The sequence below is a fragment of the Pithys albifrons genome, chromosome 1 (genome assembly GCF_047495875.1).
Source record: "Pithys albifrons albifrons isolate INPA30051 chromosome 1, PitAlb_v1, whole genome shotgun sequence".
Taxonomy (NCBI): domain Eukaryota; kingdom Metazoa; phylum Chordata; class Aves; order Passeriformes; family Thamnophilidae; genus Pithys; species Pithys albifrons.
Window position 1 is genome coordinate 58401623 of NC_092458.1, and position 13995 is coordinate 58415617.

At 40.3% G+C, this 13995-nt stretch overlaps 1 protein-coding gene across 1 annotated transcript in view; it reads right to left on the reverse strand.

Moving 5' to 3' along the window:
• Positions 1-5817: 5817 nt before the first annotated feature.
• HTR2A (5-hydroxytryptamine receptor 2A) overlaps positions 5818-13995 on the reverse strand; it is a 31112-nt gene continuing 22934 nt past the window's right edge. The window contains exons 4-5 of the mRNA XM_071551149.1: positions 10070-10854; positions 5818-8660 (exon numbers count right to left, since the gene is read on the reverse strand). Of these exons, the coding sequence (XP_071407250.1) occupies positions 8628-8660; positions 10070-10854 (818 nt within the window). The 3' untranslated portion in view covers positions 5818-8627. The remainder of the gene's footprint in view (positions 8661-10069; positions 10855-13995) is intronic.

A 13995-nucleotide genomic window follows, 5' to 3' on the forward strand; every position in this document is an offset into this window, starting at 1 on the left:
CTCCCTGCAGTAACAGAGATAAAGAGAAAAGGATAATAGAACTTTGTGAAAAGAAAAGACTTCAGTTCAGAAACGTATTTTGGTGTTCAGGAAAAAAAATCCAAGTTGCAGTAAGAAAGGGAGAAGCTATTCTGCACTATTGATAATATAGGTCATTAAAAAACAAAAAGGAAAGAGCTGATTTCCATTGACAGTGACCAGATCCACAATGCAAAGCACTGTACAAAAACCTACCTGACTTGGAGGGTTCAGTGTCTACATGACAAAAGAGGGGAAAAAAGTGTTTTCTACACTTCACATATGGAGAACAGAGATGTAGATTTCCAGAGTGCAGCCATGATGAGTATAGCTCATGTGAAAACTTCATCTATTACTTTATCCATAGTTACATGCAGCATTTCCAAATACTTTGGTGGAGTAACTGTTGGACTAGTCTGCCTCTAAATCCTGAGATTTTCCCCCTTTGTTTGACCCTGAATAGTTCCATCTCTTTTACAAGCCAGTTTCTTAAGTAGATATCCTGCCTTTGATAAATTTTCACGCCCCTGTCTGCTGTTTCCCAAATGACTACCATTTTTTTCTCATATGAAGTATCAAAGAGGAATTTTGGAATAATCTGTCTTTTACGGGGGCTCATTCAGGGTCTCACAATGGGTGTAATTAATCTCAGAAAGTGCCTTTATAAACTGATTTTATTCCATGTATTTCCTGGTTCTTCAAACCTAAAAGAAGAAAACCTGACTAATTTCAAACATATAAATCTTAATTGCAATAATTGTGCATTGCTAGGAATTTCTTTTTTCATGTGTCAATAAGAATTCCAAGATGTCCCCTAAAAATCTCTTTTTCCCCAGCATTGGAAAGTAGAGGCTTACAGGAGGGTACCTTCATGCTTTTCTTTTAAGTTCTGAGTTCTGCTCCTAGCTCACTGAGTGGCTTCTTCTGCTGAATTTCTCCCTCTGTACCTCAGTTGCCCATCAGCAAATAAGTCCCAGCAATAGTTGCCTTTTCCTGAAAAGAATTGTAATAATAAATATGAATGAAGTCTCACAGTGACTGCAGTAGTCTGTTTAACATGCTTGTCTTTCCTCCTATTTTTCCTTAGATGTAGGTCTGTAAGGTGAACCCACACTTAAAATGTCACAGTGTGCTCCTCTTTCATCAGCTGCCAGCTTCTTGGGCTGATCAGAAGAATGCACAGTTCAATCTTTTCACCTGCTTCCAGTTGGTTGTTGTTCAAAAGCTCCATTCAGCAAAGAATCTGTGTTTTCCCTCAAGGACCCCAAACATTATTTTAACAGTCCTCTTAAAGTTGGAAATTTATTCCCTACACCATGTCTCCAGGGTTTGCCTTAGTCCCATCAGCACCCATCAGCACCAAGTAGTTAGTTTTGAAAAGCAATGTTATGTGGCTATATTATAGCTGTTGTTAGTTGTGAATGCAACTATTTTATACTCATGGGATTTGAAGACTGGGATTTTCTTCAACAGGCAATTCCTAAAGGTGATTCTTTACACTTGCCTGTAATACTAATTTTAGGCTGCCTCTCTATTGCCTTTAGGAGCTGGGTCAACTGGCTTAGGCCTGGACGCTTAACTAGGAGACCCTAGCAGTTCCAGTCTAAATGACTCCATGAAAAGGTAGGTTTTTTCAACTTGCACAGTTTTCACTTTTTCTGCAAATACACATGGATGGACCAAACATGTTTTTCATTTCAAATTATTCAGCACCAGAGCCTTTGCAAAACAAATCTGTTGTAAATTTGTTTGGAAACTCAGCAACCATCATTTTAGGTAGTTTTCTTTACTTCCATTTCCTGCGGCAGTTGTGCAGTTACAGGGACATAATTTTTATTACTGGGTTCCTGAGAGCAGTGAGGAAGTGTTTAAGAATTATTGAGATACACAACCTGTTCTACTGCTACAGAATACTTAACATGTAACAGGAAGAATAACAGTGAACTCACGAAATGCTAATATTTGTATTGTCAGTGAATTGTGGCCTAAGAATTTGCAAATAAACTCCTTGAGATTTTTTTTACGTCAATTGCAAGTCCACTTGCAGAAATATTTATGGAAGAGCAGGAACAGAAAAATGGGGAATTGCTTAATTAAATTCACTTTCTCATTTTAAATCTAACGGAAGAGTAGCTGTACTCAGGCAGAACAAAAGTCCATGCAACCTAACTACCCATTTTGAATATAAGCTGTAGCAAAAATTGCTAGAAGGAAGAGCACAATCATTTGTCAAGCAGCTCCAGAGAGCACCTGCTAACATCCAGCAGTCTGAGATCCCTTCAGTTGTCTGGCTAGAAATGTCAGTTACCTCTGTGTTAAAGAGCTCTCAACAGCTTCATGAATTTGTCCTGTATTTTAAGAGTCCTAATCTATTCAGATATTTACTTATATGAGAGCCATTATATAACTGATTGTCCTTGTTGCTCTTCTATGTACCCTTTACAGTCATCCTTTTTTAACTACTGCTGATAATTTTTTTTCATGGTACCATAACATAAAGATCATGTTTCCATGTAGTAGGTCAGTTCAGAGCATATTATTCTACATGAAAAGGTAGAGCTGATTTTTTAACCCCCAAACTGCACCACCTTACTTTTTCTACTTTGAATTTCATCTGTTGTCTTCAGAGCCACCACAGAGTATTATGTGCTCTTTGCAATCAGTTCTCCACTATGTACACTATCACTTTTGATTTTATTTTTTTTCTAGACGTCTCTGTAGGACTCACTGGTGTTCTGCCTCCATGGTGAAGACTGATTATACTCACAAGACACTGTCTTAACTTCTGGTTAGTTTCTTTACAGCCCTTGATGCAGGACTGTATTGGTGCACATGCATGCTGACTCTCTTCAGAGAATACATCCATAGGTTGATTTATGTCATTTACATAATCTCTGTGTGTTTTTCTCTTTTGTTTTCCTTTATTTTTTCCTGACAAGTTGACTGGAAGCAAGTCTTCTGACAGATGACCATAAGGAAGTCTGCTGATTGATCTAGGACCATTCCCAAGCACCCACAGTGAACACAGATTATTAAAAAAAATTATTTCTGCTTAGATATTAAGATCTTCTCAGGGAAGATCTGAGGTCTGACTTTCTGCACAATCTGTTCACACCCAGGATGGCAAAGTAGTAATATTTAAAATATAATAATCTTGCACATTGTAGATAAAATATAATCAAGTCCAACACTTGAAAATTTATAGTGCAGGGCCATGATGAACTCCAATTTTTCTCCACAACCACCTTAAATTGTTTGTTTGCATTAGTTTTTCATTTTCCTTTTTGATACAAGTTTGGTAGTTAAAATATGAACACAACTATAACCATCACCTCCTTTACATGGCTTTGTACTGGTTGCACAGTGACATAACCCAACCAATTTAGTTGCAGTTACTCCTAACTGCAGATATTAATATGAGTAACTTCACACATGTAAACTGATACACTGAATTTGAATAAAACTATTGAGTTTGTCATCTTTTCTTTAACCTAAAATGGAGACTTCAATCTGGATGAAAAATGTAAATCTTATGTGTAGTCAAATAACTTTAAACATAATTTATTATGGTTTGCAGAACCATTATTACAGCTGTTTTCACAGTCAGGTAATATGGTATGTCTGTGACTGTAATTTAATCAGACATAATCCGATTCCATCAAAGAGGTTTTTGAATTGCTGTGCCTATTTTCCAGGTTTCATGTGTAAAAGCTGCAGGTATATCAAAGAACTTCACTGTGTTATATAAAATTTCCAAAGATCCTTCTACCATACTTCAAGGAGTTCCCTCAGAAGACTGTACTATGAAGACTAACTACCTTCTTTTCCAAGTATCTTTGCTTTTATGTCTTGAAGTGCCAAATGGATAAGCTAAACGTATTCCCTTTCAATGGTCAGTGAAAATTATATAGAAACAGGTAAATCTGGCAAGGAGTTTTCCAAAGAACCTAGGAAATTATGGTTGGCTTGAGCCAACATATGGTAGTCTAGTGCTATGGGGGTAAAATTGAGTGCATTTTCAATTCAGGAATCTTATTTGGCACAGTTCACCCTGTGGTGCCTCACACATTTGCTGCTAAAACAATCTGTTTCTCTTTGAAAGTTTCTGAAAAATATGTTTTTGTATGCTTTATACATCATGAAGCTTGATGAAACTTTAGTACTTTGATATGTGTTGCAATGGTAAACAAGAGCGTGTATACTGTATTCCTCCTCAGCTGCAGGGATAAATTTAAGATTTAAGAGTTTTAAGATGGAGAAAATGAAAAGGTATCAAAATCCATTTGGGGCTTCTGATTTCAATGCTCTCCGTGAAAGGAAATACCATCAATAGATGGCACTGTGGTCCTGTGACCCGGGGCTCGCTGTCTGTGCAGTTTGCGCTGCTGTGTCGTGGGCTGGCTTTGCCCGGGCGCTCTGTCACTCCCCTCCTCAGATGGACAGGGAAGAGAGAGCACAAGGAAAGGTTCGTGGGTCGAAATAAGGGCAGAGAGAGATCACTCACCAGTTACTGTCATGGGAAAACCAGACTCGACTTGAGGAAATTAGTTTAATTTATCGCAAATCGAATTAGAGTAGGGTAATAAGAAATAAAAGCTAAATCTTAAAAAGCCTTCCTCCCCAAATCCTTCTCCCTTCTCCTGGGCTTAACTTCACTCCCCATTTCTCTATCTCCTTCCCCGCAGCGGTGCAATCGGACGGGGAATGGTGGCTGCCGTCAACTCATCACACATTGTCTCTGCCTATCCTTCTTCTTCAGGGGCGGGACTCCTTGCACTTCCCCTGCTCCATCGTGGGTCCATCTCACGAAGGATTTGTGACTGTCCTCCAGGATCTTCTCCAATGTGAGAGCTTCCCACGGGCTGCAGTTCTTGGGGAACTGCGTCAGCGTGGATAGTCCACAGCGTCACAAGTCCTGCCAGCAAATCTGCTCCAGAGTGGAGTGACTCCTCCACTGGTTCCCCACGTGTCCTGCCAGGAGCCTGGTCCAGCACGGGCTTCCCATGGGCTCACAGCCTTCTTTCAGGCATCCGCTCACTCTGGTATGGGCTCCTCTATGGGCTGCAGGTGGATCTCTGCTTCCCCGTGGACTCCCATGGGCTGCAGGGGAATCTCAGCTCTGGCTCCTGGAGCACCTCCCACCTCTCCTTCTCTACTGACCTTAGTGTTTGCAGGGCTGTTGCTCTCACATAATCTTGCCCTTCTCTCCAGCTGCAGGGGTGCAGTCTCGCCTCTCCCCATCACCCCATCTTGCATTATTATCCCAGAGGCACAATCACGGTTGCTGCTGGGCTTGGCCTTGGCCAGCGGCTGGTCTGTCCTGGATCCAGCTGTCATTGGCTGTGTTGGATATGGGGAAGACTTCTGGCAGCTTCTCACAGACGCCATCCCTCTAGCTTCCCCACTACTAAAACCTTACCATGCAAACCAGTGCATCTGCTTATTAATATTAAACTTATAGTCCTACTTTTTAGTGAAATTATTTTAATTGGCCTATTACTACTGCAAATTTGCTGCTCCTGAGACTGAAATGTTTTAAGCTATATGTACTTATCTAAAGAATATACCACTTCAGTGGAAGAAAGGCTGTCCTTGGAACAAGAAAATGATTACAATGGCTCATTTTGGACCAGTTTACTGAGATAGTTAAATTCTGCAACATGCTCTTTCCTTTTTGTCCAGCAAAATATTCAAAATTACTTTAGCTTTCAGCAGATGTTGTACTGAGTATTTATGGGAGAAATAAAACCAAACCAAATTAGCTACTTAAGACAAACCTCCAGTTTATAAAACAACTGATGGCATTTAAATATTTTAATCTGCTTTACTAGCAGTGGGATCTGACAAAACAATAAAGCATTGGAACACCATTTTACATTAGCATTACAAAATACAGCAAATGTTTTTCTCTATGTATTTACATAAGCAAACATATAGGTATTCAAAATAGAATGCATCTCACTGTCTGGCAATAATTATATAAGTACAGTGCATGGTTGACTGGATGGGATAGATACATAGGAATTTTTACCCTGAAGTGTATAAAGGATGCACACCAGCTTAGGAGATAATACATGGTGAGCTTCATGTCTTTGGACATTTTTCAGATGCAGTCTTAACAGTAATAAAATGTTGATCTACTTGAAAAATTGTTGGTAAAAACTTTTTTCAGATGAAGTGCAATTTTTGGATGCAGATATGACAGACTGACTCAGCATGCTTTTCCTGTGAGGTAGGGGCAGGCCCTAACATCCAAACTAGTCTATAGGAATGTGTTCTCTTTTTTTAAACCTGTAACATTACAAAAATTTCCATTTCAGTCTGATGCATAATGAAAACACATTTTTTTGTGAGATAGTAATGTTGTTCTGAAGCTAGTCATACTAAACTGTGGTGTTCATCCCAAGCGTGGGCCCAGTGCTGTAAATCCTCATTTAAAACGGCTGAACTTTGTCATCTGTCTACAGCATAATGAGTCCATTAATTGCTATCTGCTGATGAACAGCTTCCTGCAGATCTGGCATGGTGGCTAGAACAAATTCAGATCCTGACTGTCATCCTCACTAAGGCAAACTGCACAAAAATCTATTAACATTTTGGTACAAGGTGGCAGAATCAGGCCTCGCTAAACTGTCAAAAATGTCCATAAAGAGCTGCAGATATCGGTCTTTTTCTGCTGTACATTCTTGGCTTTTAGAGGCTTCTAGGCAAAAGCTGGTGATCACTCAATAAAACCACCTGAGTGCTCACAGAACCAAAATGTCAGGCATCAGTTATCTCCACTTCTAAGCAAAAAATACATGTTATCTCCAGCTGTCAATTTAAGAAATGCTGTCAAGTCTCTTAGGTCCAAAACAAAGGTTTTATTTTAATAAGTTGGAAAAAAATTATTGTTCAGAGTCATCTTGTAATGAAACATCAAGCCAGTAATTGAAATCCTCTCTGATTGTAGTGAACTATTCCCCTTCACTATTTGCAACCTGAGCAATGTGACATTGTGAAAGAGCAACAGAAGATGAAATGAAATGGAGGGCTGATCTGCTCTGCCACATGGGTGAAACACAGACAATAAGCAGAGAGTATAAGCAGTGAATGTTAAATGTTCAGTAACAGTTTATCACGTGCAAGCTGGTGAAGGAGACTGTGCAGACCAGCAAACAGAGCCCCAGGAGTCTGAGGAGGAATTGAGCCCTGGAGAAATGCAAGGTGCCATACACATCATGCAGTATGCAGGTAGACTGCTCTCTGGCACAAATGGGCTAAAGGACCCAAGCTGTCTGTCCCATCTACTTCTTTCTCTTGCAAGGCCAGAGAAACTTGCATCAAGACAGGCACAAAATGAGGCAATTCCCTCCATTGGTGGAAGCCTCTGTGTTTTCTTTCCCCTCATACACAGGTTGAAAGACCTCTGATTCCCTGATATGAAGGCAATCTGATTTGGTGGCAGCTCTTGAGTCTCAGACCTCTAATCACAAAAGACCTTTGGTTTTATCACTGCCTACTTAGTCCCTGAGGTGCCCGTTCCCAAGGGTAAATCCTCAAAACCCTGGTTGTGGACTGGAGACATCTGGACACCAGAAGTATGTGAATACCTTGTTTCATGGGATGACCTGGACCACTTGTATTCCAGTAGTGCTCCATCTCTTGCCTGGCTGGCCTGTGGGATACAAGCTGGGCATTGTCCTTAGTCCAAATGCCCAAATTTAGGGTCTATGTCAAACTTGTCAGAAAACAGTGGAAAGTCCCTGCTCCCACCTACTACTTTGGTAGTCCTCGTGCTCAGCTGCAGATTCCCCTTGAAATCCCTTTGTGTGTGTGGCACCCCTCACACAGTGCTGTGTGGGAGCGGGGTTTGTGCATGGAGAGATAGGAGCAGTGAGTCCATTTTTCCTTCTGCTGAAGGTGTTCACTTTGGTTGTGGTGATCAAGTGAACCCAGAGCACAGCATTTATACCACTTGATTTATCAGGTGGTCCTAAATTACCACTTTTGGGGATAAGGCATTAATGGCCACAAGCTGATAGATGACATGCATGGCATCATCACTGCAATGGGACTACAGCAGGACACTTTGACCTAGATGTGCAGGCTGAGATCTGTGGAGGGAGTCAGTGCCAACAAGTACATGCAGAGCTCCTGTGTGACCAGTGCATGGTGGCTCTGCCTATCCCACATCGGAGGAAAGGGCTCATAAAACTAGCAGATTTACTTATACAATATATATATATGACAACAAAATCAGTTTCTTGGAAATCAGTTAAATACCCAGCCAACTTTTAAGTCCTTGTCTGCCACAGATCAGTATCTTAAGCTAAAAGTCTTCTTTCAAAGACTCTCAGCTGGAAGGCTACAATCAGATTCAGTTTTGCTCTGTCTCTCTCTTTCTTTGACTTTGTGGAAATGTAATTGTTCTGTGAAAACTGTACATCTTCAAGAAAAGGACTGACGGAGGCATTAGAGTTTGGCTTCTGGATGGGCAGTGTTTTTTACAGAGAAACTGGAAAAAATCCTGGTTGTGGTGAGATTATGGATGCAATGACTTAAATGGAATGAATCAAATGCTTGGATTTAAGTTTTGCAGGTGAATGCAACATTTATATTTCTCCTCTTCAGCAAAGTCCCGCTGGCTTCAATGACATTGGCTGTGATGCTCAAAAGAAAAGAGTTTCATGGTTAGGCATGTTTGTCAAGCAATGTATTTTATGTTCTTTATGCAGTGTATTCTGCCCTTGGAGCTATGCAGGTGAAATACAGTGCCGCTTAAAAGTCCTGTTATTTTTCAAGTGAGCCCAATTTGCCCATACATATTTCATTAAGGCTGAGTCCTAATAGTGCAAGCTACTGACCATTCCTGAGCAATCTGCCTTAACAGCAATACAGCAAAACCAGGGAAAGCAATTTTTAGCAACTAATAGTTTTCTAATATTTCTGCCTCTACAAACACTAAAACGAAACCAGGATATTCTTCAAAATGGCCTTTTTTAACCAAAGAGAAACAATGAGAGAGGATCTGCTGCAACCCTTTACCGAAAGCTTTACTCATGCAAAACTTCCTCTGACTTTACTTAAATCAGCCTTTGTTGGAATTGAAGAGAGGCATGGATCTGGAATCGTTCCTGAAATTATTTAGCAATGTTGTGTCTGGTTTTCCACTCTGCTCTCTCTTCACTTCCCTGTCAACACCAGTGGGAAGGAGCAGGGAATCAATCTCAGTAATTACTTTTGAAAATATTACTTTCAAGTTTTAACCTCAACACATAAAATTTTTGAACAGAAATAAAGTACAGCACATTAAATAAAGATTACAAGTGGTGGTAGAAACAAAGGATTATTCAAGTATAATTTACCTTTGAAGGTTGCTAATTTGAAATACAGAACAAATTGAATAAATTTGTAATAAAAAAACAAAAAGAAAAGTCAGGTAACATTTCAGAATGGTTACTGAGAGGGAAAAAATAGCCATAAAAATCAGTTAACAAAATGTCCATATAATTAATCTATAGCAGTTTAAAATCTATAGCAGTTTAAGTAGATTTTTTTTAATACTTTAAAATTTATTGTAAGTATACATTAGCAAAGTAACCATCATATTTAAAATTTGATAAAGTGCTCATTCAGTTAATGGTAACAAAACTTGATTGTAGCAAGACAAACTAGCTGGAGCCTACTCTGCAAGAACATCAAAGGACAGCTTAGCTTTCATTTGCAAAGAGAAAAGAAATGTGTAGGTTTCTTCACAGCCCATATTATAGTACCAGAAATTGCATTTTTTTCTTTAAGAAATATATCCTTTAGAATATTAAAAAAATAAGTTTAATAAAGCCTGTGCTTAAAACAGCCAAAGTACTGTATGAAAAAAATTGCACATTTGATACCATTAAAACCCTGCTTTTCATCCACAGGATAATATGAGGAGTATATGATATTATTGGAAGGTCTCTTGAACAGGGCTGATTTTTCCAAGCTATCAGAGCTTCTCACGGCCAAGTGAAATTTTCAGCATACGCACAGTGGTTGTCATGGCAGCTGCAAACCATCACACACCACTAACCTTTTCATTCCCCGGGCTGATACTGCCCTTAGAGGTACCATCCAAATGATGTATTCCTATCTTGACCATTGAGTAATCCTTAGCCATCATTTTTGCCTCTTTTTTCAAACTCTTCATTTGTGCTAGCTGGAGCTGGCTGGAATCATATGCAAGTGCTGGGATAGTGTTCACTAAAATCAGCTGGAAAGGTTTCTTCTCCTCCTTGTATCGACACTGGATGTAACGAGAGAAAGCTGAGCGGTAAGTTTTATTGAACAACGTGTATACGAGTGGGTTGACAGCCGAAGAAAGGTAGCCAATCCAAACAAATATGTTAAGGAGTCCTCCAATGACTTTTTCATTGCATGACTCCTTGCAAATTACAGCCATCACATTGGTGATGAAAAATGGACACCACATCACAACAAACAGAAAGAAGACAATGCCAAGAACCTTGGAAGCCTTCTGCTCATTGCTGATGGTTTGCATGGTTCTTCTCCCAGAAGTCCCCATGTCTCTGTTCAAGGAGCGCTGAAAGAGTTTCTCTGAGGACAGAGAACTCTGAGGGAGGAAGCTAAATGAAGCAAACTTGGTCTTCGGGCCAATGTCATTCACACATAGCATAGCTTCCTTCTGCAGCGACTTGATAGTTAGAAAGTAAGTGACTACCATGATGGTTAGAGGGATGAAGAATGCCACAAAAGAGCCTACTAGAACAAAATTCTCATCTGCAAGTAAGCAGCTGCAGTTCTTAAACACTTTGGATTTGTCTTGTAGTCCAAAGACGGGAATAGGCATGGAGATACCTGAAGGTGAATCAGAGAAAGAAGAGGTTAAACACAATAATGAAAAAAACATTTCTAGTCTCCAAGAAAAAAATAAACAAACATCTACCTGTGTTCTATCTGTGGCTGAGATGATCTTAGCTACACATATGTTACCTCAGCTGCAGGTAGAATACATTTGCTTATATCCAACTGTCCCATGACACCTGGTAGTCAAAAAAGCATAAGTCCTTATATTCTTGAATCTTGTCCCCTTGTAATGATCTGCAGACTGGCTCCTTGCTTCCTGCCACCTTGGCAAAGGCCTTTATGAACTATGATCAAGATGATACTGTCTTTCTTTTCTAGAGTAGCTTGAGTGATCTTGGACTGTTTTTCAGTAGAGGATTAGAAGAGTTCTGAGTACTGGTTTCTTTGTAGGCTGGGAAATCCTGATGTTAGGAGGAAAGATAATTTTTTATCATAGGTCTAAGAGTAAACTTACATTGTGTCTTTCTCTTCCTGTAATGCCCATACAGTCAACTTAGTCTAAGTGCTAAAAAAACTTTACATGACAATGGCCAGATGAGCAGTGGGGAAATATTAAGCACTGAGAGACACCAATATGAGTCAGTCTGAGATGTGGTTTACCCTTCAGGACTGCAAAGGTTCTTTCACAGTGTTGCCAAATGCTAGAAACTGCCCTCTCAATGCACAGCCATGCAAACTTTGTCTTCCCCTGGAGCATGTGCTGCATCCTTGCCTTTTCATGAATGACAAGGAAAGGTGATGAAGTCCAATCTCCTTGGACTACTCTGACTGATTCAAGCCTAGTGTGCCATTTCCTCAGGGGCTTCTGCAAATGCTGCTAGTGTCTGGGTAAAATCAAACAGCTGGTATTTCTTTGGTTGTTGGTTTTGGTTTCTCTTCAGCATTTGTCTCTTCTCCTCCATGCTGTCTCTCCAAGAGGTAATGTTCAGACAGTGAAAAGGGATGATGTGCTGTGAACATGGCAAAAGTGGAGTTCTGAAGCAGGGGCTGAAAATGCAGCCCTGTTTGGATAACAGCAGCTTAGAGTCTAACTCCTGTGGAAATTTAGCATAATCTGGGAGCTTCAATCTCATTTTCATTTTTAATAGAAATCCTAGTCACTGTATTTGGCTTATGAGGAAGAAAAACATTAATTAGAGAAGAATTTCTTATGATGTGAGGAGGAGGATGTGCCCTACTTTGTTCACTGTAGGCCCAAGAATGTCATTATTGGTTCACACATGAGTCCTGAAACATAAGCATTTCAATGGTCTCTACCTCTCTTTCCCTTCTTCCCACTCTGGTGCTTAGACTGGGAGCCCCACTGAAAGCATAAGCTGTCTCTAGAGTTTCACACATTTCCAGTGCCCAGCAAAATAGTTCCAGTCCTAGAGGAAGATGCAGAGTACAGGCTCAATACCAAACAATAATAACAACAATAATAATATTAGACTATCATTCTCTTCAACTGTGTCATTCTTTTGGTGCTTCTGGAGCTTCTATGAACATCTTTATTTTTATAGAAATACTGCATCTTATTTTATCTTTGCAAGTTTGAACTGAGTCATGGCAACATCTCAGGCCAGTTTAGAAAGGGTTCCCCTTATCTTCCCAGGGCAGAAGTCACTGGAGAGCCTGTGGTATTACCCACTCTTCTTCTGCTGCACAGGCTCTAAATGCTTGAACTAGGGCTAGGAGAAGCCAGTGGGTGAGACCCAAACTTATACAGTGCATGGCACCTCCAGAGCTGAGCTGACAGAAACCCCCAGTAACTCCAGGAAACCTGCTGGCTAAAAAAGTCCGAATCAGTCTGACTGACAGCACAGAGGAAGAGGTCACCTGCAGAAGCCAGACTGCTCAGCTGTGGCTGAGTAATCTGTGGTGCTGCAAACCTCCAGGAAAATGAGGAATGATTTGCAGTTCCTTTTCTTTTTTTAGGATGAGTTGAGGGGATGCTGAAGGCGCCCAGTGCCTCCCAGCATTACACTTCAGATGCATGAAGACAGCATTAGTCAGAACAATACCATAAGTTTCCCATCTGCTTCTGCCCTGTCCTGATAACAGCAGAGCTGTTTTTATACTTCATTCAAAGGCCTAATGTGAGCTGCAGAGATAAAATAAACAATGGTATTGACGGAGTAAAAAGATGCCTTTCATTACTACCTTATGGTTCAGCTCCTCAGCATGAGGAGGCATGGGAGCAGAGGGAGCAGCACTAGAAAGATGAAAATTTTAGCATAATTGCATGCTTTTTCAAGGGTCCAAAGTCAGATACAAATCCTCACCTGAAACACAAGAACAGCAATTCCCCATCTACTGTGTTTTGTTGTTAGCAGCTTCTGGAGATCGGCATCTAAATTCAGATTTCTGGCTTTGAAAAATGAATATTAGCTTCAGCTTGTAGCTGAAGTTTCCACATTTCCTTGTGATTCTTTTAACAAGAACAAAAGTGCTGTAGCCAGCAGAGCTGCAGCAGGCACTGCTAGTCATGCAAAATTTTCTGAGTGACCATTCAAGACATCTTTCCCCTACAGCCACGGGAAAGTGTCCTGTATACAGTTTGAAAACAGCAGAGGTACCACACTTTAGTGGCAGAGAACATTGACAGCTGTATGTAACCTGCTTTTTGTGTACACCCTAGTTTAGCCAGTGCAGGGGAGCCCACAAATGATATTGTGGCATTCCTGCATGGAATAAATAAACTTCCAGCCAGTTTTCTCTTTTCATATATCTACAGGGACTAAAGTTACTGCTCCCCTCCTGAAAGGAAAAGAATCCTCTTCAAAAGGTAGTTTTTGGCTTCTGCAGCACCAGTATAGCAAATTCCGTGCGGACACGGGCCAAATTCAAAGGCAATCATGTTTAAACTGTAAATAAAGGCACTTCCATATGCAATCCACATCCAATACTTTGATAGAATTTTTAGGAAGCATCATATATGGCCAATAATATTACCCACACATCACTCAGGTTTGGTCAAGATTAAGTTTGGCCTGTAAATCCATAACACAAAGTCCTGGTCTAGGTAGCATTGACATTATTGCAGCTGACCTAATGAATTCTTTAAAAGCTGAAGCTGAGTGATCTATTTCATCTTGATGATTCAGAAGTATAATTCCTTGCTGGTTTGTGTCCTTGCTTTCCAGCTCCCTG